This window comes from Orcinus orca, chromosome 2, assembly GCF_937001465.1.
Source record: "Orcinus orca chromosome 2, mOrcOrc1.1, whole genome shotgun sequence".
NCBI lineage: Eukaryota > Metazoa > Chordata > Mammalia > Artiodactyla > Delphinidae > Orcinus > Orcinus orca.
The window spans coordinates 189,784,835-189,811,649 of NC_064560.1; the positions used below are offsets into that span (position 1 = coordinate 189,784,835).

At 49.3% G+C, this 26,815-nt stretch overlaps 2 protein-coding genes across 4 annotated transcripts in view; both read left to right on the plus strand.

Moving 5' to 3' along the window:
* Positions 1-10,742: 10,742 nt before the first annotated feature.
* LOC101289993 (NADH dehydrogenase [ubiquinone] 1 beta subcomplex subunit 4-like) lies at positions 10,743-11,177 on the plus strand. The gene has a single exon (XM_033433619.2). It carries the CDS (start codon positions 10,743-10,745, stop codon positions 11,130-11,132), a length of 390 nt encoding a protein of 129 aa, XP_033289510.2. The 3' UTR covers positions 11,133-11,177.
* A 4,816-nt stretch (positions 11,178-15,993) lies between these two features.
* SLC24A4 (solute carrier family 24 member 4) overlaps positions 15,994-26,815 on the plus strand; it is a 640,065-nt gene continuing 629,243 nt past the window's right edge. For 2 of the 3 annotated variants that reach the window (XR_007475862.1, XM_033419093.2), the window contains exons 1-2: positions 15,995-16,775; positions 18,818-18,928. Coding sequence is in view for 2 of the 3 variants with exons in the window: in XM_033419093.2 (XP_033274984.1) it covers positions 16,646-16,775; positions 18,818-18,928 (241 nt within the window). In the remaining variant the exon portion in view is untranslated. Of the gene's footprint in view, positions 16,776-18,817; positions 18,929-26,815 lie in introns of all 3 variants that reach the window. The other variant, XM_004262348.2, reaches the window with a different exon arrangement.

Sequence of the window (26,815 nt, forward strand, 5' to 3'; positions counted from 1 at the left end):
TCATCCAGCTCTTGGCATCAGACATGGCTGGGAATCCTGCAACCCTGGGAAGAATACACGCTGCCAGAGTCCCACTGGTGTCGCCTTGTGCTTTTCAGCTTTACCAGCGTCCGTGGTGTTGGCGGCGAGCTGTCTGGTTAACACTGTGGTATGCAGTGGTGCCTATTTGCATCAGCTGTTTGAGGAGTTTATAAGTTTTCAATAACTTCATGCTAATGTTATATTCACATGCAAACTATCCACACCCCTGTTGCAAAGGCAGCTGTGAACGTGCACCTCGGCTCCCTTGAATTTGCTTGGATGGTAGCATCGCATGTTACCGTGCAGTTCCTTTTTCCATTAAAACTCGGGACGGGTGGGGGCAAGTGGTCCATGGGGCATCTTTTATCCAAGTAGGTCACCAGTCGACAAAGTTTGAGAGCCATCGGCCTAGAGGCGTCAACTCTTAGAGCTGGGAGGGACCTCGGCCCCAAAGTCGGGGAAACCTCACAACCCACTATGGTTTCTTTAACAAAGTAGACTCGAGAGGTAGTTTCTCTTCTAAGACTAAGGCCAGGCACACGTACAGTGGCCACCTGCCCAATAACATGCTATTTCATTTACAGCAGCCCAAGAGCGTAGCTTGTGTGTGTTAATATTAGATTATTTCTCTTCATAGTTAGCTGCCTCCTCACTTCCCGGTTTCCATGGCAACACTTCTCAAACACCACTTGCACTCTGAATACACAATGTAAACAACCTTCATTTGAACATTTCCCAATTTAGGGGTTTGGAGCCACAGCCAGCAGGCCTGCCATTAGGAATAAAGTTGAGACCCCAATCCTGGGAAGCTGTTCAGAAGCGGCGTGCTGGGGGGTGCTGGGGGGGACACGCAGCAAAGGATTCCTGAGCCAGGTCTTTGATGGACAAGGGGCCCAAAGGTCATTCACTAATACTCTGTTCTTTCTTAGTATGTGAGGGGCTCAGGGTTACTGAACTGGCAGGGACTCCTCTGTCACTTAGAGATGAGGAAACTGAGGCTTGGAGAAGGGAAGTGATTTTCTTATTGTCACATACTTTGTGATGGAGATGAGACCAGAACTAGGGTGTGTCCAGGAACTGCACATGTTCACCCAGCATTCGGTTCCCCAGCACCCTGGTGCTCATGGCAGACATTGTTGGTCCATCCCGGACTTCTTTCCCACTGAGCCTAGATGCATACTTCTCAATTTTAGCGCAGTGCTCTGGGAAGCCATTGCCAGTTGATTGGAAATGGCACGTGAGATGATGTTCAGTTGCCATTCCAGCATGACCAGTACTAGATCCAGTACTGCAAAGAGAATGGCATTAGTGTAGGTCACTCATAGGTTTCAGAAGCCTGGAGATCCAAGAGATAGGAAGATAAAGCAGGAAGGAAGTGACTCAGTTGAGCATCTTCTGTGAGCCAGACACTGACGGAGGTTGGTGCTTCCATATGCATGCTCTTGTCTCACCTCTGAAACTCACCAGATCCCCATTCAAGGGGAGTCAAGGATTGGTCAGTCCAGACAACAATCAACAAGGGGGGCAGAGAAAAACTAATTGTGGACCTAGCCAGAAACATAAGACAAAGCAAGTCCATGATGGGCTCCAAGGACTGGATGGGGGAAACCAAGATCAAAGGACAAACCCAACGGGCAACAGGGGGGCCAAAAATGGGAGACGAAGCCCAGTGCTGGTGGGTGTGGAGTCTGGGGGGGCAGCACAGCCGACGGGCAGAAGTGGGGAGGGATGGGGCGTAGTGGAGGGACCTTAGAGAGGCAGGTGCCTGGTGAGGGTGCTCTCTTTTTCCAGGGATCTGGTACAGGGGTACTGCTGGCTGTCCAGAGCTGCCTGACATGGGGCTTCCTCGGCAGATGGTGGTGACATCGTCTGTGCCTCTTGTCTTGAGAATTGCCTCCTCTGGGCTTGCTGGCTGCAGGAATGTTCCCCGAGGCAGCCCAAACTGGCACCCCACCTCTTCCTGAGGGAAAGGCACTGATCCATCCAGACAGGGGTGTCCGGAGGAAAGCCACGTGTCCTTTTCCCCAGTGCATCCTGTGAGCCCAGAGGTGCTGTGAGGGCCTCAGCAGGCTCCGGGCTCAGGTGGCTCCGCTATAGGAACTCCCTCCACTAAAGAAAATAGGGACTCAGCCCGCTATCCGGGGAATGGCTCAGGACCCCACTAAAGGCATTGCTTTAATCAAAGGAGATATTTTTCTTTCCAGTTTCTACCCACACATAGTAATGCACACATTTTCCGCATAGTTATAAGCGTGATAAGGAGAATGGTTGTTTTTTTGTTTTAAATAGAAAAACCTCAGACCTTTTCCATTCAACGTCTTAGCAACCCTTAGCATCCTTCGATTTCTGAGCAAATGATCACATGATTGCTGTGTCTTTAGCAAAGAACCAAAGGACACTCCTGGCCTTAGGAAGTTGAGGAGAGGCTCAGATAGCGGGGCCAGGAAAGTGTCATCAGCGGTGTCCTATGGGAGTAGGTTGCCCTTCCTAAGAGTCAAGATTTTGGGAAGTGGGCAGGGAGCGGGGTTTCCCCCATTTAGTCACAAACCAGGCTTTGGAGCAGAGGGAGGATGGAGTCCATCATTTGCAGGTTTTAAACAAGCAAACGGAAGGGGAGGTTCAGCCCTAATATAGTTGGTGCGTGGTTTCCCGGGGGCCCTGAGCCTGCTCCTCTCAACCATCAGAGTGGATTTGGTTTTGCTGATTACAAACATGTGCACTGGGGATGGGGTTTTGCCAGTTGTCTTTACTCCCAGGGATGGCACATTGGGTTTCCCCAGTGATGCTGCAAATGTCCCTGAGAGCCAGGCCTAGGCTTCAGGTCCCCATTCCATAACCTGTGCTGGGCTGGTCTCAGCTGGGGCCCGCGAAATGAGCACGCCACGCCCTCAGGGTATCACCCTGGATGGAAATCCACACGCCCGTTGGGGCTCTGGTCTGTGATGACCCGGTGAGCGCGTCTGAGCATTAAACCTGGGGCACTGACAATGCCCTCTGTCCTCAGTACCTTGGATATTGTTTCTGCTTTCTGTTCTCCTGCCTCCTTTGAGAGGAAAGACAAGGTTGAGAACAGTGTTGCCCCTCCTGTCCTCAGAGAAGACCTCTGTGCTGGGGCAGTTTGCCAGATGGAAAGAGCTACGAGCCAGGGAACCAAAGCCTGGCTTCACCACTGACTCACTGTCACCCTGAGAAAGGCATGCCCCTTTTCTGGGCCTCAGTTTCCCCGTCTGTAGGGATTGGGCTATAGCAGGATTCCTCAAAGTGCCAGCTCTACGGGGTTATTAACTGGTGATAGAAGCAGAAAGGAAAGCGGGGCCAAATCAGTCTGGGAAATGTAGAATTTAGCAAAATAAAAATGCTCCATTGCTGCGGACCTTCTCAGAGCCTTTAATACACTTTGTGGATTTCCAAAAGGGATTATAGCATAAGGTATTTCCAAAATTTATTTAAATATAGACCCTTTAAACTCTTTCAGTGTCAGTATTAGAATTCTCTTTCTCTCCTTAGAGGGCCAGCAAAGTCACTGATCTTCACTTCTTTGAGTGTCTAAAGCTGTTTGGTTTTTCAGTTTGTTTCTAAAATATAAATAGTCCTTGGTGAGGTCTTGGGGGTGGGTGAGGATCCACCTTAAACTAGAGGTTCTTGGAAGTCTTTAGAAGATGGCTTTGGGGGAAGGGTTCCACTCTTGCAGAAACTGTATGCAAAAGCTGATGTGTCTGGTTTGTACACTTTCCTGGGGTGGGGGGCTCAGAGTCTATAGCATTCATCACATTTTCTAAGGCATCTGTACCCCAAAGGTGGTGATGCATTGCGCTCTAATTCTTGGTGGAAATCATCTGATTTTGTAGGAATTTGGACAAGACTTTGATATCTTGATTAGAATCAGGGCAGTTGGGAACAGGGAACAGAAATGACAGGAAAGTGGACAGAAGATGGGGAAAACTAGAGGGACCAGCAGTGGCTCCATCCCGGGCAGGGCATGGCCTCCCCAATTTCTTCCCTGGTCCCACCATGAGTGCCTCTAAAAATCATCACGTGGTTCTTGGCTATGGAACTCAGCTACTGAATACTAATGCTCTGTGGCGGGGAGAAAATTACCGCTGTCTCAGAAAGGCTCCATCTCTTACAGGTCACCGGGGCTCCATTTATTAAATTGTTGCTCAAGGGCGCAAATGTCCTGCAAGTATGTGTCTCCTCAAGGTCAGATACTTTCTCTTCCTCAAAGACACGGGGGCCTCCAGCTCGGACTCCCTCCCTGCAAACCGGAGAGGTTGCTGAAAAGGTGAGAAGTGGTGGCAGGAAACTTCCCTCTTTACAGAGAAGAGCCTGCCCACAAGTGTGTCCGAAGGCGGTGGGACATCCGTGGGGTGGCTGAGAGAAGGTTCTGTTGGAACCAAAACCGAAAGAGCAGATCCACAGAGGGAGACTCTGAAGTGTTAATTCAAAAGCAGAGATCTCAAGCTCACCATTTTGACGGACTACCAGCCGTCCTTGGATCACCGGCCTTTGCAACAGAATACTAAGCATGAGTTTACACATTATTACTTACCAGCGGCCTGAGGGATTAGAATTCTTGGCTTGAACGGCCTCATGACTGTTCACACACATGACCCCACAGAGCACAGGGTTAGCAGTCGAAGGGGAGAAGGTTACTTGTGTAACCTTTGTGTTCTCACAAAAGCTCTTTCTTTCTCTCCTTGGATATCTTCTGAAATATCTCCACACCGCAGGCAAGAATTTGCTTTCAGAACCTGGTTAAAAAGGGGGAAGAGAGAAAGGACAGGCCTCAGAGCTAACTGACAACATTCATCCGAAATCCTTTAAATTAATTGAAACCGCTGAGTCACACCCACCCATTGTATAACAGCCATTTACCCACATTGTGTAACAGCCATTAAAGTATTAGTGTTACTTTGGGGGGCACTTTATTATGCCACCCAGTGGTAAATCTCCTCTGGGACCCCCCCTTTTTTTTCATTCCCCAAAAGAGTCTCAGTTTGCTAATTTATTTTCAAATGGGCTGAGTCTGGGTTGATCCCAGCCTCCTATTCAGCTTTCTGCCTCAGCGTAAGGATGGTGGGCTATGTGAAAGTTGGTGTCCAGCCTGAAAGCCGTGCTTGATATTTTAAAAACACTTTGAATTATCTACAAAGGCAGAACCACCAATCCATCACCTAGCAGGCGTTAAAGGATGACTTACACGTGCAGGCGGGTGAGCTCTGAGGTTCCGTCTCTCTGTGTCTTTTCTGGGTCTCAGTTTCCCCCTCTGTCAAAGGAGAGCTTAGACAGGAAGGTGCATTCTTTTTTTTTTTGCAGTACGCGGGCCTCTCACTGTCGTGGCTCTCCTGCCACAGAGCACAGGCTCCAGACACGCAGGCTCAGCGGCCATGGCTCACGGGCCCAGCCGCTCCGCGGCATGTGGGATCTTCCCGGACCGGGGCACGAACCCGCGTCCCCTGCATCGGCAGGCGGACTGTCAACCACTGCGCCACCAGGGAAGCCCAGGAAGGTGCATTCTTGAGGCAGGATGATGAAAAGCAGAGATCCTGAACCCAGACTGCCTGGCTTTGAATCCCTGCTTTGTCACTTACCAGCTGTGTGACTTTGAGCAAGTTACTTAACCACTCAGAGCCTTGGGCTCCTTCATCTGTAAACTGATGATTACAGAATTGTTGGGAGGATTAAAAGAGTTGCTAGATATAAAGTGCTCTGAGCACCGCTTGGCCCCGAGCGAGGATAGGTAAATGTGATATACTGTCGTGACTGTTCTTGTTGGGGCCCTGGGGAGACGACTCTTTGTGCATGGCACTCATCACCCACCACTCACCATGTCCTCAGCTCCCTGGGCACACTGCTGGACTGTATTTCCCACCTCCCTTGCGGCCCTGGCCACTTGGCAGAGTTCTAACCCCAGAATGTGGGTGGAAGTGAAATCTGCATGTCCAGGTCTGACTCATAAAAACCTTCCCTGGGGGATGGATTTTCCATGTCTCTCCTGCTCTGCCATTTCAGTGCAGATGAGTTTGGCTCCCCTGGAGGCCCAGTGCTGAAGATGGTGTGGCCACGAGAGGGAAGGGACCAGGAACTCTGACTAACCGCTTGGAGAAGAGCTGCCTGCCTCTACGCCCAATTCGGACTTCGTTTGCGTGAAGAATAAACTTCAGCGGTGCCGAGCCAGTGAGGTCTGGGGGCCGCTAGAGTTGCTGTAGCCAGGCGCTGGGCTCCTGTGGACATTTATGGAGACTCAGACATCCTTCCCGAGGGGTCGAAACTGCTTGTGGTTGTTCAATTTCCTGTCTCCAAGTTTCTGATGTTATCTGGGTAACTGAGCCAAAGGACACCCAGTTCTCTGGCTGGGGACAAGAGTTTGTATGTCCAGCAAGCCCTGGCCTGGGCTCTGGCCAGCTCCCCACAGACAGCTGCCTGAGCTGACTGCCCACACTTTCTGGACAATGGGGCCGAATTTCTGCCCAGATGCCATGGGGAGCTACTCAGGTTCCCCGGGCAGTAGCCCATGTTCAAAGTATTCCATTTCAGTTCTTAGACCTTGGTCCTCCCCCGTCTTCCCCATGGCTCTCCCTTGAGTGGGAATTAGCAGGAGCGTTTGTACAGAAGCCTCTGAAGTGGGCAAAGTGAAACTTCCTCATTAAAACTCGAAATGTAACGCCCTCCCCAACAAAGCCGGGCCTAGAAGGACGCTCGCTGTGTTAAATTGTCTACTGGTGGGGAGTGACTTGCCGACAGTGCCCCTGAGCTGGAGACACGTGTGTCCCGACAGTCCCAGAGGCATTTACTAATTCCCCTTGTGGCGGAATCCCGCTCCCTTTGATGAAAATCTCCTCCAGTGCGTTCTCTGTCTCTCTCTCCCCGCCCTTGTCATTTTTCTCCTGGCATGACGGTCATTTCTACGCATGTATTCAGGCCCCTCCAGAGATGCAGAGAGGCCAGGGCTTTTTTTTTTTTTTTAACATCTTTATTGGAGTATAATTGCTTTACAATGGTGTGTTAGTTTCTGCTTTATAACAAAGTGAATCAGTTATACATATACATATGTTCCCATATCTCCTCCCTCTTGTGTCTCCCTCCCTCCCACCCTCCTTATCCCACCCCTCTAGGTGGTCACAAAGCACCGAGCTGATCTCCCTGTGCTATGGGGCTGCTTCCCACTAGCTATCTGTTTTACGTTTGGTAGTGTATATATGTCCATGCCACTCTCACTTTGTCACAGCTTACCCTTCCCCCTCCCCATATCCTCAAGTCCATTCTCTAGTAGGTCTGCATCTTTATTCCCGTCTTGCCCCTAGGTTCTAAATGACCTTTTTTCTTTTTTTTTTTAGATTCCATATATATGGGTTAGCATATGGTATTTGATGTTCTCTTTCTGACTTACTTCACTCTGTATGACAGACTCTAGGTCCATCCACCTCATTACCTGAGTCATTAGAAAGAAACAAAGAAATGTGAAAACAAAATAGAGCACTTTCACGGAAAAACAAAACCCCAAGCTGCTGTAGCCTTTGGCCGCTCAGTACACCAATTATAAAGGAAAATCGGGCTTTTGTGCAATGTCATGTTTCATAGTAAGCGTGGAGAGGCCAATCCAACAGCAGAACGTTAGCAAGGGTCTAAAGTGGAGACACCTATGAGCCATGTCCCTCGCCAAAGAGCCCTTCCTACTGTCCCTTGTGGTAAGCCCTACCTGCCTTATTTCTACTCTCAGACTGACAAGCTCCAAGCGATCAGAGGGGCAGTGGGTGCCCTCGGGGGTCTGCACCTTGGAGTGGAGGCTTGGACTGTGACTTATAACCCTGGGGATCTTGGCCAAGCCACTTAGTCTCCTTAAGTCACAATTTCACATCTGTGGTGGAGGCTGATAGTTGCCCATCCAAATCCCTCCTCCTCTGCTTCCACGGTAATAGGTTTCTCCAGGGCACAGTATGCTCAGGTAGGCATTTTCAACCTTTCTTGGGTAGGCGTGGTCATGTGACTAAGTTTCCACCAATGGACTGTGAGAAGTGACACAGGCTGGGGCTGGGACTTCTGACATTGGGTGTTCCTGCCTTGTGCTCTCCTCCTCTGTCCTGTGGGCTGAAACCCAGGCGTGCTGGTGAATCAGCTTTTTTTTTTCTTTTTTGCGATACACAGGCCTCTCACTGCTGTGGCCTCTTCCGTTGCGGAGCACAGGCTCCGGATGCGCAGGCTCAGCAGCCATGGCTCACGGGCCCAGCCGCTCCGTGGCACGCGGGATCCTCCCGGACCGGGGCACGAACCCGCGTCCCCTGCATCGGCAGGCGGACTCCCAACCACTGCGCCACCAGGGAAGCCCAGGTGAATCAGCTTTGACCGTGAAGATGATGAGAATGCCCTAGATGATGGCAGAGCCACCACATGGCAGGAGCCTGGGTCTCTGAGGGATGAGTAGTAGAGCTGCCTTACAAACCTGGATGGCTCTATGGGGACTCTTGCATAAAAGAAACTGCTTGTTCTCTATGACATTCTAGTGCTGGATTTCTTTTCCACAGTAGGTTAGTCTTTAACTGATAACATTCTTCATAGGCTTATGGTGTTGTAAGTTATATAAGGATAAAGTGCTCTACAGTTAGGTGTTCAATACATGGTGAGCAAAGGGATTGGTCATTCCCTTGTTTAAATCCAAGAAATCTGAGAATCAGATTTACAAAACATAGAGCAGCTGCATAACTTGATGTCAGGGAACCCCCAGGCTCGGCCTGTTTGAGCATCTTTCCTCTGCTAGTTGGCCTTGGCTGAGAGTTCCCACCATCAGTCAGTAACCAGGAGATGACCAGGAAGGAAACAGGGATATCATATATAGCCTTCTATCTCTACCCAAAGAGCTAGTTAGCACACCTGTCAGAACGAGTAGCTGTAGCGTGGTGTGGCTGGTGAAGGGTATGGCTAAGGGGCAGAAGACCAGGTTCAAATCCTAGCTGTACCTCTAACTCCTTTTGCAAACTCAAGTGGGCCACGTAACTGTCAGGAGCCTCAGCTTCCTGAAGCAACCATAAAATGCGGATGCTAATTCTGGCTCTGCCTGTTCCCCAGGGCTACTATGGGGACCAAAAGACACAAGATGGTGAACACACTGCATACGGCAGATGCCAGTGGGAGAAACCTAACAGATCAAGCCCTATTTGCTGAATGTGGAACAGGTATGCTTGTCCCTTCCTTCCGTAAGTATTTGCTGAGGACCTGCTAAGTCCAGTGAGGGGAGATGTGGGCAGGGGAGATGTGGTTCCTGTCCCCACAGAGCTTAGAGTCTGCTGGAAACTATACACAAGGAAATAGGCAATTACAATACAGCATGATGAATTATTTGATAGAAGTACAAGCCACCATGAAAATATAGAAGAGGGGGCTCTTAACTCAGACTTCTGTGGTCCTGGAAGGCTTCCCAGAGGAAATGATATCTCCTTTAATATTGGAAGCAACAGAAAGAGTTAGCCAGGTGTCTTAGTTCAGGCTGCTATAACACAAATACCCAGACTGGGTGGCTTATAAACAACAGAAATCTATTTCTCAGAGTTCTGAAGGCTGGAAAGTCCAAGATCATGGTGCCACCAGATTCAGCGTCTGATGGGATCCACTTCCTGGTTCATAGATGGCTGTCTTCTTGCTGTGTCCTCACAAGGGGAGATGGAGCTCTCTGGGGGGTCCCTTTTATAAGGGTGCTAATCCCATCCATGAGGGCCCCACCCTCATGACCTAATCACCTCCCAAAGGCCCCACCTCCTAACACCATCACATTTGACAGTAGGTTTCAACATGTGAATTCTGTAGGGACACAAACATTCAGTCCATACCACCAGACAAAGGGGGCTTTGGAGGTGGGAAGACTGTTCAAGGAAAATGAAGCAAGGGTCACCTCTGAAGAGCAAGAAAGAGCCTGAAAGAGATTCTGAGTGGCTGGAGCCTGGAGTGAAAGGAAGGGAATAATGAAAGATTGGGCTGGAGGAGCTGGGAGGGTCGGGAGCAGGGTAGAGAGAACACACTTGGCTGTAGCTTGGATAAAATACCAATGCCCAGTTCCTGCCCCCAGGTGGTTTAAAAGCTCCCCGGGCGACTTGAATGTGCAGCCAATGTTGAAAGTACTGATTAGATCACGCAGGATCTTATATGTCAAGCTCGGGAGCTGGAAGTCTAGCTTGAGAGCAGCAGGGAGTCTCTGAAGCTTTTATGGGAGGAAGGGACATGACCGGATTTTCCCTTTTACCCTAGCTGCTGGTTGGAGGAAGGAATGTGATGGAAAGACTGGGGTTAGAGACACTAGTTAAGAAGGCTGCCGAAGGGTGCAGGTGAGGCATGGAGCCAGAGGTGAGAATGAGGATGGCAATAAGGGGACAAACCTGAGGCCTGAGTGACGATAGACTGGAAGGAAGTGGGGGAGAGGCAGGAAGACAAGGACCAGCCTCAGACTCCTGACGTGGGGGTCAGAATTCCTGAAAAGACTCCATCTCCAGATACACACTTACGCGTCAGCAGCAGAGAGCAAATAACTCCAGCCAGAGAATTGATGAGCTCTCCTGGGAAGAGGGGCGTAAAGAGAGAAGAAAAGAGGCCTAGGATAGAGGCACAGAGGGCCAAGGGAAGAGCCGGTTGGAGAAGGAAGAGAAAAACCATAAGCACACACTGTTAAAAAAGTTAAGGATGTGACTGTTTTAAGAAGGGTGTGTTTAGGCGCAGTTGTGCGCCAGGTTGCCAAGATGTCGTTCCCCAAGTACAAGCCGTCGCACCTGGCGACCCTGCCCACTACCCTCGACCCAGCTGAATACGACATATCTCTGGAAACTCGGAAGGCACAAGCTGAGCGTTTGGCCATAAGGTCCCAGCTTAAATGGGAATACCTGCTTCAGTACGACGACCCCAGCCGTCATGGGGTCATTGAAGATCCTGCATTGATTCGTTGGACCTATGCAAGACCAGCAAATATCTATCCTAATTTCAGACCCACTCCCAAGACCTCAGTTTTAGGAGCTCTGTTTGGAATTGGGCCCCTCCTCTTCTGGTATTATGTATTTAAAACCGACAGAGATAGGAAAGAAAAATGTATCCGGGAGGGAAAATTGGATCAAACATTTAACATCTCATATTAAGTCTGGCAATGATGACTATATGTACTGTTGTTTAAATGAATCTATTAATCATTACAAAGTTTGTCTTTCTTAATATTAAAAAAAAAAAAGAAGGGTGTGTTCAAGAGTGTCCAGTTCTGCTGAGATGTCTCCACAGGTCACTGGTAACCTTGACAGTGAAGATGAATGGGACCTTGGGGTGGTGCTGAAGTGATGGTGAGAGGGGGCACCTCCTAACAGGGACAAGTATTTTTTACCTTCTTCACATTGTAACCAAAATGTGTTTATTCATTCATTCTATATATACGTCATTTATTAAGCACCTAATGTGCTGGGCACTGTGTTTCAGAGCTGCAGAAAAGACAGCAGGTCCTTGAGGTCCTCACTGGCCAGGAGGAGACAGATACTCTCTCCCATTTCACAAGACCACGTGATGTAATTGCTATAACGGAGATGCACGTCAGGGGCTTTGGAACAAGCTGGACCAACTCTACCAGGGAGGGGGAAGGGATGGCCGAGAAAGGTCCCAGAAAGCAAGGAAGTGGGATGAGGTTTGCCCTGGTGTGGTTGTCATGGTGGTTGCCCACTGCAGAGTGCAGAGTTCAGCCTGCAGTGGAAGAAGCGCACTTCCAGACCTGCCCATGTTGCTGGGGCCACGTGCCTGGCTTTGGCCAATGAGTGGTGAGCAGCGGTGCACAGAGCCCAGAGTCCTCAGCTGCCAGCTCAAGACCCTCCAGTGGGCTCTCCTCCCTCTTGCATGGCGAGCAGCAATATCTGAGACTGTGGCTGTTCCTAAGAACGTGAGTAACTTCCCTCAAGACACACCTCTTGATAGACAAGAAATGGAGGGGAGGAAAACTATTTTCCCTCCATCTATCTTAGGTTCATTGGCTGGGGCCTTGTAAATTAGACCAACAAAGGACAGATTAACAAGAGAAAACCAAACAGAAGTTTATTCACCTGTGCATTGTGCATACACGTGGGATTACCCAGTAATGAATAATTCAAAGGGGCGGTAAGAATTTGGGCTTATATAGCATTTTAACAAAGTAAAAGTACATCTTTAGAGAAGGTGAGAAGATGAAGGAAAAAGACTTTGTGCTTCCACGGGTGGCAAATTGTGAGAAGGCAAATATAAAGGGAGATCAATGGCGGATAAGGGCGAGTTTTAGCAAAGTTTGTAGATAGATTCCTCTGGTGCTGTCCCTGATAAGGATCTAGAGTTGTCACCAGTGATTAACTTCTGTCCTTCCTGGCACAGAGCAGAGGGGAATAATCTCTACAGATTTATTTCCTGCATTTAGGCAAATAGGGGACGTTTTTCTTGTATTTGCTTCTTCTTATTTGCCTTCAGCTCAAAATAATCCTTATGCCAAAGTAGCATGTTTTGGAGTCGAATATTCTGCTACCCTGAAGCAAACTTTTGTTGTTTTACTGTTTTTTTTGCGGTTACCACAGCATAACCTAGCTCAGTGGTTTTCAAAATGTGGCTCCTGGACCAGTAGTATCAGCTTCACCTGGGAACTTGTTAGAAATACAAATTCTCAGGCCCCACCCCGGACTTACTGAAGCTGAAACCCTGGGGTGGGGCTTAGCAATCTGAGTTTTAAGAAGCCCTCCAGGGGATTCTAAAGCATGGTCAAGTTTGAGAACTGCTGCCCTAGGTGGTGCCAACTGATACAGCTATCTGGAAGACACAGCAGGAGGAATTACAATTCATGGAGAAGGTCATTTAAGTAAACTCGAAAAAAACCGAGTAAGAAGATGAATTAAATGGTGAGGCTCTTCATGTCATAGGAGTGAATACTTAAGAAAAAATATAGTACCTATCTCCACAGACTGAGCCTTCCTATCAAAATATTGAAAACTGGTCATGTGGACAGTCTCCTACTATGTCACATCACAGAAAATACTCAGAATCCAATGTCACTGAAGCCACAACTAGGCTAAGATAAACCCCGAAATGTGCTTTCCACTCGTCTCCATGGCCTTGCTTAGGAAATGCTCCTGGATGCTTTGAGTCTGAAAGGTACATAAAATCCAATTCTCTCTTCTGCCGGGTGAGTCATTAGAGCTGCAGCAAAGGCTATTTGGTAACGGGCAGTATTTAAATGAAGCAAAAAGTACAATTTCAAATGAATTGCTTTTTAAACTGTCAGATAAAAGGAATCCATTTGTGCATGTGAAATTAGTCCAAGGTTCTAACTATTAACGGAGAGCAGGTGAAAGATGTCAAAGAAACGTTGTATTAAAGAGCTGGCTAAATGTTTCAAGACAGACACTTGATGACTCCTTTGGCCGGTTTTGGATTCAGAAATGTCTATTTTTGCCAGCGCTACATGAGCTCCATGGACAAAAGTTTTAGGAAAATACTAAATCCTAGTAATAAGATGCCATTTTTTAAGTTTCGATAAGTTTTTTAAATTAAAGTATAGTTGATTTATAATGTTGTATTAGTTTCAGCAAAGTGATTCAGTTATACATATATGCATATATATACATATATACACACACATATATATATGTATATATATATTGATATATATTCTTTTTCAGATTCTTTTCCCTTACAGGTTATTACAATATATTGAGTATAGTTCCCTGTGCTATACAGTAGATCCTTGTTGGTTATCTATTTTATATATAGTGGTATGCATATGTTTATCCCAAACTCCTAATTTATCCTCCCCCCCACCACACTTTCCCCTTTGGTAACCATAATTTTGTTTTTCTATGTCTCTGGGTCTAATTCTGTCTTGTAGATAAGTTCATTTGTATTATTTTTTTAGATTCCACATATAAGTGATATCATAAAATATTTGTCTTTCTCTGCCTGGCTTTCTTCACTTAGTATGATAATCTCCAGGTCCATCTGTGTTGCTGCAAATGGCATTATTTCATTTTTTATGGCTGAGTAATATTCCATTGTATAAATATACTACATCTTTTTTATACATTCATTTATCAATGGGCATTTAGGTTGCTTCTATGTCTTGGCTATTGTAAATGTGCTGCAATGAACATTGGGGTGCATGTATAATAAGATGCCATTTTGTTCATTAGAGACGCTTTAACCAATGTGACCCAAATGCTGTCTTACGGTGGGACAATAGTATATTATCGCTTTAACTTTTTCCTTTGGTGAGAATACAATGCCAAGGGCTCTTGGCTAGCTCTCCAAATGCCCATTTAACACTGTTCTGTGGTCTTTTATTTGTTATTGATATATAGCAATCCTTGTACAGCCTGGTCAATAAGAAGAAAATTCTTCAAACATATGAAAAGTGCCCTTTTTGTCACCGGCAGGTAGGCTTGGTAGAGGTCACCCATGTAGAGGGAGATCCTCGATGGTAAGGCTGCTCTACAGACAAAACAGAATCCTGAGCTGTTCTACACAAGGGCAAGCCCGGCCTTTTCCATTTCATTTCCTCTAGGGGTTTCTACTGCAATTAGTCTTGTGTTCATGCCTTCAGTATCCGTGGGACTACTGAAACAGGACCACTGAAAATAATTAGTGAATCTTCTCCTTCCCCTGGTCCTCCAGGTACCTCTCACCTGTGTCACTATGCCAGGCTAGCACAAGCAAAATTCTCCCTGCTTGGTCAGTCCAAGAGGAACTGTGAAGATGGTGCCCCACTAGAAGCATTGGGACAGGTTTGAAAGGGCCGTGCTTCTGACACTTGAACGTGCACACAAATCTCCAGGGGGTCTTGTTAAAAATGCACGTTCTGACTCAGTAGGTCTGGGCTGGAAACTTAGAGCCTGAATTTCTTGCAAGCTCCCAGGCAATGCTTATGCTGCTGTGGACCACGTTTTGAGTAGTGATGGAATAACACACATTCTGCAAAAACAGTGACTTTTAGAACTGACCCTATTAAACAGGCATTTATCTAAGGGTCTGGCTCCCCTTTGCTTTGGGGTTCCTTGAAGCCAGGAACTGGATCTTACACATTTTTTGGTTGTTTTGTTCTCTGGCTGGCACTTGGCATTAATCCCGCACACAGTGGGTGTGTATTTATTTAATTAAACAGAGCTGGCCTTGTTCCAAAAAGGATTTTAAGCGGACTAAACCCCTAGCAGGCCCTAACTAGGGGCTTGATGAGTTGGCCAGGGAAGGAAATCATTCCCAGGGTAGTCACAAACCCTCTGGGCTGAGGTCCTTCCGCTAAAGGTCCCCACCACCTGCTTGCACCTGGATTACAACTCAGCTGCTGCTCTTCTGAAATTCTTCCTCCTGCCCCATTTTTAAAGTGGTTTACACTAGAGAGCCGATCAGAGAAAAGGAGGAAAAACAAAACAAAACAAAACAAAACCCAGAAAGCCCCGTGGGGCGCAGAACTCTCGGGTTTCTCTCTGCCGGGTCTCCAGCTTTGTGCAGGTCGCCGTAGCGCCCCGCCGCCGGCTCCCCAGCCCGCCCCGAGAGCCCCGGAGGAGCCGGCCCTGGGGGCGCGGGCGCTCGTCGGCTTGGTGCAAGCCTGTTGGTTAGCTCTGCTCGAGCAATTAATCTTCTCATGCATCTCCCGCCCCGGGGGCGGGGGTCGTGGGGGCCTCGGGTCGCCTCGGGGGTCGTGCAGAGACCGGACTAGAGCGATCGCTCTACAGAAACCCTTGTTCCCAGAGTCCCTGCGGTGCCATAACCCGTTCCTCTCTGCAGCAGCCTCGGAGGGTTAGAGAAGGGCTTGTTTCGGCTCCATAGGGGCGGTGGGGAGAGAAAAAGGGAGAAGGAGGGTGATTGTGTGGGTCAGTGGTTGAGCCTCACGGGGGAAGGGAGGAGCGCCCGGGCGAGTGCGCCCTAGGGGAGGAGTACACGTGCTGGGGAGGCGGGGGGGTGGGGGGTGAGAGGCGGGCAGGAGGGGAGGCGAGAGCTGTGGGGGGGGAGGCGCCACGGCCTCGCAGACGCAGGCGCTGGCAGCCGGAGAGAAAGTTCCCGGGGAGAGCTCGCCCCCAGAGGGCCGTCGTCGAGGCTGCTCGAGGCGAGGGTTGCAGGTCCCGCGCGTCCCGCCTGCCTCCCCATCTGAGCGCACTGGGCCGCCGGGGCTTGGCTCTCCGGGAAGCAGGGAAACATCGCTGGCCGGCGGCCGCCGCCAAACTTGGAGGGGGAGGATGCTGCGAGTGCGAGCGGCGGCGCAGGGCGCAGGGGCACACTGAGTGCTACCGGGGCTGCGGCCGGGTGAGGGCGCCGAGGCTGAGCGGGCAGGTAAGGGGCGCCAGCGCCAGGACTGCGCCAGCCCTGCGAGCCAGGGCCGCCAGCGCCACCGTGCCGGCGTCGCCTCCTCGCCACGGAGCCACGGTGAGCGGAGCGCGCACGCCGCGCGCGGGACTCTGAGCTCCGGCCGCGCCGCGCGCCTGCACCTCCTCTCTCCCCTCTGGGCTTCCCCGCCGAGCTCGCCCGCGGGCCATGAAGCTTTGGCCCGTAGCCCCTCGCCTCTGAGCCTCGCATCGCCCGCTCCAGTCCACGCCGCTCCGCCACAGATAGCACTCCGGCCAGTGGGGCTCCCCATCCTCTGCCAGAGACTGCATCCAGGCGCTCCGGGATGGCGCTCCGCGGCCCCCCGCGGCCGCGCAAAGTTCGCAGGAGACGAGAGATGCTGTGGCAGCAAGTTGGCTTCGTGTGCGCGATTTTGGCGCTGGTGTGCTGTGCGTCTGGTCTCTTTGGCAGCTGGGGTAGGTACTGGTGCGGGCCTGCCCCGGGAGTTGGGGGGCTTGGGCTGGAAAGCCGCGGGGCAGCTCCGAGAGGTCTTCCTTTCCTTCCCAGTCAGGTTGGCCCTAAGGGTTCATCCAGTCCCTTACCCACCAGGCAGGTAGAGCGCACCCAGGAGAGCTGATATCGACTCTCTGAGCTGTGGTGCCTGTTCCCCTGAGCTGCGCGCGGCCCCTGGGGCCTCAGAACGCGGCTGCAGGTCTGTGTTACTAAGGCGAAAGCCTGAACCACTGGCCCCCTCGGCGCCAGAGGTCTGTCCCTGGGGTGCCCAGGGAGTGTGGGCAGCGCAGCGGCGGGATCCAGGTGTGGATTCTCTTGGACTGGGGCGGACGAGACTAAGCGGACCAATTTCCATTTTGCAGAGCAGAGAAGATTGTTCTCCGCGTCCCTCGAAAACCCAGATTCTGAGGCTGGGAACTGAGCCTCAGCTCTCCCCTCGCCCCTGCCAAAGGGGCGCCCTGGGTGTCCTGACGCGTCCTCTCCAAACCCTAAAAATGTGGGCAGTCTGTCCCCTCGGGAGGTTGCTGCTATGTTTCAGCAACGCTTCTCAACTCCTCTTAATCTCCGCGGGACCAGCTTGTGCCTGGAACCACTATCCACACTCCTTCATCTAAGGAGAGACTGAGGGATTTGGGAGTTGCTTAGGATATACAAATTTAAGATGGAGAGAAAAAGAAACTTACGAAAAATATGTTTAGGGAAGGGAGTGGCGGATGTGAGCCTAGGTGGAAGCTTCAGAAGACATTCAGGTGGCTAACATTCCCATTTTTAGTTGGATGCTGTGGACCTTCTAGTATTGTTTTTTTAGTATTCTATTTTAATTTTGAATGTCCTCTAGAAACTATTTAAAAAATTTTTAATTGAAGTATAGTTGATTTATAATGTGTTAGTTTCAGCTGTACAGCAAAGTGATTCGGTTATACATATATGTGTGTGTATGTACATATGTATATATGCTTTTTTCCCAATTACTGTCTAACATTTAAAAAAATGAAAGAAATGGCATGATTTAGCAACCTGGACATGGGGAATAAAGCAGATGGTACCTTCTTGAGCAGTTAGGGACAATTTAGAGAGGTTCCTATTGATAAAAATCAGGTGGAACTTGACTTAACTCTTTTAATACTGGCTTTCAAAACCCAAACTATGTGATTTGAGGATAAAAGGTCAAAAACTGGCCCTTCCCAACAGAAATCCAGAAAGGTTATTTGAACACCTTAGTACCTGGTGCTTTGCAATTGGGCAAGTTGGTGTGTGTTCTCCCTCAATTACAAGAAATAACAAAATACCTAGAGGCTCCTAGATGTCGGCATTATAGAAGAGGTATTATTATCCAGCTGAAGTAGTGTGCACGTCAGGAGAGGTAAATGAATCCTTTAAAGGTCTTAAAGTGAGAATCATTTTTATTTGCTGGATCAGGAAGGCCTTTAGGAGAAGGCCTTTAGGATCTCCCTTGTTACTCAATACGGCCCTTGGACCAACAGAATCAGTGTCACCTGGGAGCTTGTTAGTGTAGAATCTGGGGTTGTGGGCCAGACCTACTGAATCAGAATCTGCATTTTAACAAGGTTCCCAGGTGATGTGTGTGCACATTCAAGGGTGAGAAGCTGCGGGCCAGCCCCCATCAACTTTCTCCACCTGTTTGCTGACTTTATCCTTCAGGGCAGGAACGCCTGAGCATGTTTACTGGCTAAGAACTTCATGGTCACCTATCTAAACCCTTTGTTGCACCTGTGAAGGGCTGAGACTGGAGCAATCTTGGCCAAGGTCAGATCACATGCTGACCACTCTGGGACTAGAAACAATGAACTAGATCTAGGAAGCAGATTACTGTAGGTGAGCAGGTGATACTGTGCTTCCAGTCATTGTATCACTCCCTACAGATGGCTCTAAATAATCAAACAGGGCTGTTGCCGACATAGCTGGATACAGGCGTGTAAGGCCATTGGGAGGATGCAGGCGCCATGTTGATCTAATGGTGTTTGTGACTTATTTTCCAATCCAGGGCACAAAACAGCTTCTGCCAGCAAACATGTTTTACCAGACACATGGAGAAGTAGAAGGCTGATGGCACCAGTGAATGGGACTCAGACAGCTAAGAACTGCACAGATCCGGGTAAGAGAGAGATTCTTCCCCTAAGGCACTTGGCAGGGTCTGGAGATGGTGCGTACGTGGACAATTATAGCCAGAGCTGAGAAAAGGTGGTTTTGTGACCCTGAGTAGGAAAGGGTAGCTATAAGGTGTTGAAAGGTAACGTACAGACATTAATCAGTCGTGCTGCTAAGCAACTCCAGTACTTTCTTTATCCAACAACTGAAAAGATCACATTTCAGAGTTTGAAATTCTCATTTTTTGTTCTCACGATGCTCCTAAAGGCTCAGTGTTCCGTCCCAGCTCCCGCAAGTTTGTTCGCCTGGGTGTCTTCGTTTTCTTTCCCTTTTGCCCTCTGTGTCCATCTGATGGAGCTTCAGGGACACAAACCCTGCTGCTCTGGCAGAGGGCACTTTGGGATGTCTCACCAGGGTCGTACCACCCAGGGTCGCTGCAGGGGTGGGACACGCTGGGTCGCTGGGGTCCCTTCCCTGGAAGAGGAGTTCCAGGTAGCATTGCAGCCTGGTAGATGGGTTCTGCTCACCCTGGGAGGTGGTTCGATGGGCCTCTTCAGACTTCTCCAGGCGGTCAGAGGCTTGTAGGGACCCAGGGATGACATCTCGTCTGTTCTCCTGCCAGATGCAGGCTTTGCTTAAACGGGTGGAGGTTTCTTCTCAGAGCCTGTACGGGCCAGTGAGTAGCTGCCCGGGCCTCACACAGGCCAGTCCTAGGTTTTAGCTCTGGCTCCCTAACTTGGGGGTCTTTGTGAGAAGGACTCAGTGGGATGATGCATTCAAAAGCTCTTTGGGAACTATGAGGTTTTCTTATTTTTTTAAATTTAGGTATAGTTAATTTACAGTGTTGTGTTTCAAGTTTATAGCAGAGTGATTCAGTTATACATATATATCTATTCTTTTTCAGATTCTTTTCCATTATAGTTATTACAAGATATTGAGTATAGTTCCCTGTGCTGTACAGTACGTCCTTGTTTACCTATTTTATGTACAGTAATGTATGTATCTGTTAATCCCAGACTCCTAATTTACCCCCACCCCGCTATCCCCTTTGGTAACCATAAATTTGTTTTCTATGTCTGTGAGTCTATTTCTGTTTTGTAAATAAGTTCATTTGTATCATTTTTGAAGATTCCACATATAAGTGATACCATAGGATATTTGTCTTTGACTTACTTCACTTAATATGATAATCTCTAGGTCCATCCATGTTGCTGCAAATGGCATTATTTGATTCTTTTTTATGGCTGAGTAATACTCCATTGTGTATATATACCACATCTTCTTTATCCATTTACCTGTTGGTAGACCTTTAGGCTGCTTCCATGTCTTGGCTCTTGTAAATAGTGCTGCTATGAACACTGGGGTGCATGTATCATTTTGATTTACGGTTTTCTCCAGATCAGTGCCCAGTAGTGGGATTACAGGATCATATGGTAGCTCTATTTTTAGTTTTTTAAGGAACCTCCATATTGTTCTCCATAGTGGCTGCACCAGTTTACATTCCCACCAACAGTGTAGGAGGTGGGAATATAAATTCCCTCCTAAAAATTCCTTTTCCTGCAGACCCTATGAGGTTTTACTGTAGCTGGGTACTACTTGGCTTTTCTATGAAGTTGCCGGGCAAGTCAATCTTTTTAGGTGTCTGTTTTCTCACCTGTAATATGGGCAGAATAGTACTTGGCCTCCTACTGCAGGGTTGTTGGAAGAACCTGGTAAGGCTCTGTATGGGGCTGTGTGCAAAAGGAACTAGAAACCCAGGCCAAGGGACCAGGTTAGGATGGCAGTCTTCCCATGTCTTATTTTCATAGGCAGGTCTTATCTGCATTTTACAGGTCGGAAAACATCTAGGGAGGAGACACGAGTCACTCAAAGTCATGAACCTTACAAGCGGGGAAGCTGGCACTGGAACCTAGGCCTGTGGGTATGAAATGTTTGGTTAGTTCCATGCACTGAAGAAGGCCAGGGCCTTCCCTCAGAGCCTGTCTCCTACACCATCAACTTCCCTTCCCTCAAGGTGCCATCTGAGAAGTCCATTTGGGACACGGAGGTTTTGGTAAACCTCTAAACGGTTCATCCTCTGCTTGATGGAGATGGGACCGGGTGAACTTGCAGAGAAGCATCTGGGATTCCCATTAAACTCCCATCTGTCTTGGTGACCCAGTGGACAGTGGTGCCCATCCTGTCTTTTCACCTCCTCCAGCATATGCTTCCATCAGCCAGAAGTGGCCGGTGCATGTGCAGGACTAAGCCATGAACATGTGTAAGGCCAGGAACTATGGGTCCGTCCTCTCTAGGCACTTGAGAGGCTAAAATTAGCACCATGCATGAAAGGAAGACTTAGCTACTCTGGGTAAAGAATCAGGGTGAGTGCATTTTTGACTGGTTTCTAGCTCATTGATGGCCTCATCGTGGGCCGGCTGTGTCCTCCTCTTGTGGCTCCTGTCCCACCTAGTCTGGGCACATCGGCTTAGACGGGGCCCCGTTCTTAGGATAGAGTCTTCTATGCCCCATTGTTGCCCTTGTCTCTTCAGTGTACAGTCTGATCAGAAATTATTCCACTAACTATGGAGCAGTCAGTCCTATTTGGCAGGAAGGACTGGTCTTGTCCCCCTTGTGGAAAGGGAAGCAGGGAAACCACAAAATGTTTAACAGTAAGTAATACTTGGATTATCCTTTGTGTTGACTGTTTCTGGGATAGGGTCCTACACATAGAAAGGACTCAGTAAATATTGGTCAAGTGATGGAATGAAAGGGCATTTTTGAATATTAAACACTTTAATTCTTAGTGTTTATGCAAAGATGAGGAACACGAGGCTCCAAAGTTTAGTGACTTCCCAAGATCTCTTGGCTGGCAGGAGCATCCCTTGGTCATCTGACTCTGGATCTCATGACCTCCCTGCTCCAGTGCACCTGCCCCCGCTGTCCTCCCAGCCCAGGTGGGACTGAAGCCTGACTCCCCTTCCAGCCTCCTTGTCCCTGGACCACGAGACTCTCCAGTCTCCTTTCCATTTCACAAGTGTGTAGCGCACACCTGCTGTTGTGTGTCCAGCCCTGCAGTGAGCACTTGGTGGGGAGCAGAAGCAAGTATAAGAGGCCGCCCTTGTCATCAAGCAGAGAGGACAGAGTCCTGACACAGGAGGACGGCAGAGGTCCCCCAGGCAGCAGCCCCACGGGGCTCGGAGGACAGTAAGTGACTCCGATGCAGTTCTTTGGAGTCTTAGCGTCTAGATGAGGCAGGCCTCTGCTGCAGTGACAGAAAACCTCCCCAAATTGGGTTTAGCAAAAAAGGGAATTTATTGGGTTAGTCACTGAAAGTGTGAGGTCAAAGGTGAAGTGTTGAGACTCAGTTTCTGTCTCTGGGCTCAGATGTCAGCCGGTGTGGGGAGGTGGTGACCACACTCTGGCTTCATGTCCTCCCAGACCCAAAAATGCTGGGGGAGAGTGCTGGTGGCTGAGGCAGTTCTGCAGAAGCCCTGAGGTTCTGGGGGCGTGGCTTGGGTCACATGACTTCCCTAAGCCACTTGCTTGGCCAGGGGAGTATTGAGTCTGGACTGGCTTAGATGTGAGTCACAGGCTCTGCCTCTGGAGGGAGGGGACAGAAGCATCCTCCTCCAGCCCAGAACTCTGCCTGGGAGTCAGCTGGGGGTGGGCAGTTTCAGGAGGTGGCCCTCAATGCTTTATAACCGTCCTGTTCTGGGGCTGCTGCTGTGACAACGGTGGACCAGAGCTCCCTTCCCGTTAGAGTGTCAGGGGGGTGACAGGGTGGCAGCCAATGGCTGCCGTCTTTTCTACAGTTACAAGAGTCACCCATAAAGAACCCCAAGGTTCTTACATCCCCTGAAGCTTCTGCTCTGCATCGCTCTCCTCCAGCTAGAGGGCCCCCATCCTGATCCACCAGATGAGGTCTTTCAGGGATGTGGGAAGATGAGGCTTGAAGAATTTCCTGCTGTGTCAGCTCCCAGAGCTGAAGCATCGCCCACAGTAGGTGTTCAACAAACGTTAGTTCACGTTTCCATAAGAACCTCCAGGGAGGGACCGTGTCTTATTTTCTCCTCTTATTCGCCTGTCAGAGAAGTATTTAGCTTCGTTTCCTAAAAACACAAATGGGACCCTGCTCTAGTCATCCCTTAAGACTTGAGGTAGAGGTGGGCTCTTTGCTCAGCCTGGGGTCATTTCTCCAGATCTTGGTGGTGTTTCCATCTCATTATTTGTGCTTTAGTGTAAGTGCCCCCCGACCGCATCACGTTACCCTATGTTATTTTTATGACATGTATCTCCATCTAAAATAATTTACTTATTCATCATCAGTCTCCCCTTGAGGGCTACCTTGCTCACGGCTCTATGCCCAGAAGAGTGATTCTTAATCCTGGCCACACATTCAAATCACTGAAGCACTTTTGCAATGCCCAGGACCCAACCCTGGAGTGTCTGATTGCCTTCGTCTGGGGCTGGGGCCTGGAAATCAGTACTTGTTCAGAGCTCCCCAGCTGCTTCCAGGTTGAAGCCAGGGTTGATGCTTGCTGGACTGGAGCCGGGCTGCTCGGCATGGTTGGCATCACCTGGGAGCTTGTTAGGAATGCAGAGTCTCAGGCCCCAGACCTACCACAGAATCAGAATCCTAATGAGATCCCCGGGACGGCTTCCATGCCCACCCAAGGCTGGGAGGCACTGGGCTAGGACACTGCCTGACACTTCGTAGGCTTTCAGCAAGTATTTGAATGTTGAATGAAGGCTAACACTTGGTTTAACATAGTGATTTTCTTGAAAACCGGTTTGGTTTCTTTTTTTAAATGTAGGGAAGCTAAAAAAAAAAAAAAAATGACTTTTCCATACCCTTCAGTGGTCAAAATTGGAGTTTGGTTTTTGTTTTATTTTTCTATTTTTATCTTCCTCCAGAGGCAGTGGGTCCTTCCCTACAAAATGCATGAAATAGGAATGAGGGGCAGTGACTTTGAACCCTGTGGGAACTGTCTTAGTTCAGGCTGCCAGAACAAAAAATTACAGACCGGGTGGCTTAAACAGCAGACATTTATTTCTCACAGTTCTGGGGGCTGGGAAGCCCAAGATCAAGGTGTTGGCTAGTTCCATTCCTGGCTTGCAGACGGCTGCCTTCTTGCTGTGTGCCCACGTGGTGGCAAGAGAACTGGAGCTCTGGTTTCTCTCCCTCTTCTTATAAGGGTGCTAATCCTGTCTTAGGGACTCCACCCTCATAACCTCAAATAAACCTAAAGACCCCACCTCCAAACACCATCACGTTAAGGGGTTAGGGCTTCAACATAGGCATTTCAGAGAGACACAAACCTTCAGTCCATATCAGGACCCAAAGGGTTTCCACACATTTCTCAGTGGTGACACTGGAGTGTTTGAAGACAGTTGAGGGTGGAACCGGTGATTCTCACCCCTAGCCCGCAGGTGAGAAGCACCTGGGAGGCTCTGAAAGATACAGATGGCTGAGCCTGGCTCTGACCTGTGAGGTCCGAACCAGTGATGGACACCTTCAGTGGCTGACCTTTGGAGCTTCTGGGAATCATGCTCTCCCCCTGCCCCCGCCCCCAGTCTTCTAAGATGGGCCCCTTCTTGTGACTGTCACCTCCCACTGGCCTTTCCTGATCACCCAACCCAAAGTGGCCTTCTATGTCACTGGTTCTCTTGGTTTAGGTTTTAACAGGCACTAAACCTATCCATTGTTATATTGTTTGCTTGCCTCCCTCAACTAGGATATAAAAGGCAAGCCTCGTTTGCTTTTTAAAACCATAATAGTGCTTCAGTGTTTCCTTTTGTAAAGTGAGGGTGGCAAGCGGGGTGATAATTGCATTTATTTCATAGGGTTGTTAGAATTAAATGAGTTTATACCCATCAAGCACTTACACGCATACATGTTCACACATTCGCTCCCATTTTCATTATTATTTTTTTATCTGCTCAGCCCAGAGATGACACAGTGCCCATGTATTGTAGGTACTAGATAACTACTTGTCAATTGAATTTTATGAGGACAAGTAAACATCTTGACACACATTGTTTGTTTTCTGTGAATACATTTTTTTTTTTAATCTTTTTGGAGATTTGGGATGCTGGAGGATGGCATACCTTGCAGAACTTGCCTCTGAATAGAAAAACTGGTTCTTGTCTCTTGACAGTTAGGCGGTGGTTTACGTTTTGGCTTCCTAGCTGGGGTGGGAATGCCTTCCCCCATTCTTACACTGTCTTTTCCTACGCGTTTGAGATTGAGTCAGTGGTCCTGCCTCTACCATGTCACCCCATTCATTTAGGCGCCCAGCATCCTGTGCCTCATGTTTGAAAAGGGAGAGAGGAGCTTGGTTCCCTCCATTGATATTGGAGGAATTTGCTTTGTCATGTTTGGTTTTGCTGCTTTTCAAATATGTCTTTTGAAAGGCCTGGTGGCTGTGTATCTTCGCTTGAGCTGCCATAACAAAACACCGTAGACTGGGTGGCATAAAACAGAAATGTATTTTCTCACAGTTCTGGAGGCTGGAAGTCTGAGATCAGGGCGCCGGTAGCATCAGGCTCTGGTGAGGACTCTCTTACTGGCTTGTGTGTGTCCTTACGTGGCAGGAGAGAGTGAGTGAGAACAAGCCTCTGCTGGCCCTTCTTCTAAGGCCACTAACTCCATCAGGCCCAAAGCTCACCTTCATGACCCCGTCTAACCCGAGTGACTTCCCAGAGGCCCCGTCTCCAACAGCATTACTTTGGGGGGTTAGTGCTTCAACATAGGAATTTTGTGGGGATGCATTCAGTCCATAATAGTGTCCACAGGGGGAAGGCTGGGGCGAGGAGGGCTGACAGAGAGGTGCTTGAGAAGCATCTGAAGTTGAAGGTGGTTGCTAGATTTTCAGGAGAGCAGAGCTGTGGGATCACGTGCTAGGTGGAGGATCTTTTGTGGTCAGCCTGGCTCTGATCTATTCTTCCTTTTTGTTGCATGCCAAGGCTGAGGTACAGACCACAGGGAGAGGGGACGGGGTGGTGGAGGCTGGTGTAGGAGCCTGCACACAGGAGCCAGCGTTGAGGCTGGGCCGGGAAGACATGAGATCCCTGAGCGGGTGCCTGCTGCAGTGGGTCTCTGTAGGCGCCCCTGTGTGGGGAGCAGAGGTGCAGAAAGTACATCAGCCTGGGCGGGTGTGGAGGTGAGCTGGTACCGGCGATGACGTGACGTGTCTGCATTCTGAACGAATGTCTGTTCAGAGGCTGCTTCAAGGCACACATCCCAAGTTTGAAGGTTGTTATGTGAAACCGAGCGCTGCGTTGGAAAAGCAAGAATTGAACTTATCCCTGTGGGCAGGGAGATCACAGATGAGTTACTGTCCCAGATGACAGCTGGAGTTCCAGCGGGGAGGGGCTTTCCTGGGCAGGGCAACCTCCAAAGCAGCCAGGTGGCTCCTTGGGGCAAGTGTCACCGTCCACCTTGGAACAGTGATAGGCTGGCAGAGCCACGAACCTGATCACAAGTACAGGCCGAGGAAGACAGCACCCTGCCATCAGTGCGATCACTCCTGGCTTTTTTGGGGTGGTGGGAGTTGGGGATGTTAATACAGTGGATCAGGTGGCTTGGGGACCAAAGGTCTGGGTGCTAGTATTGGCTCTGCCAACATCCTGCTTGGCATTTGGGGTCGATCTTTCCCCCCCATCCCCCCTCCCTCCCTTCCCTGCAGCCCCTCTCCCTCCCCACCCTCTGTCTCTCTCACACAAATACCTCCCCAAACGAGATTACATAGGATAAGTACAAAGACTTCCGGCAGCCATGCAATACCCTGTCTCAGTGTGCACCAGCTCTTTCCTTCTTGGCGATGACGGCTTGTCATGGGGAAGGCAGATGTGTGGAACTGTGTCCCAGCTCACCGTTACTGGCCAGCCACATGACCTGTAGCGAGTTACA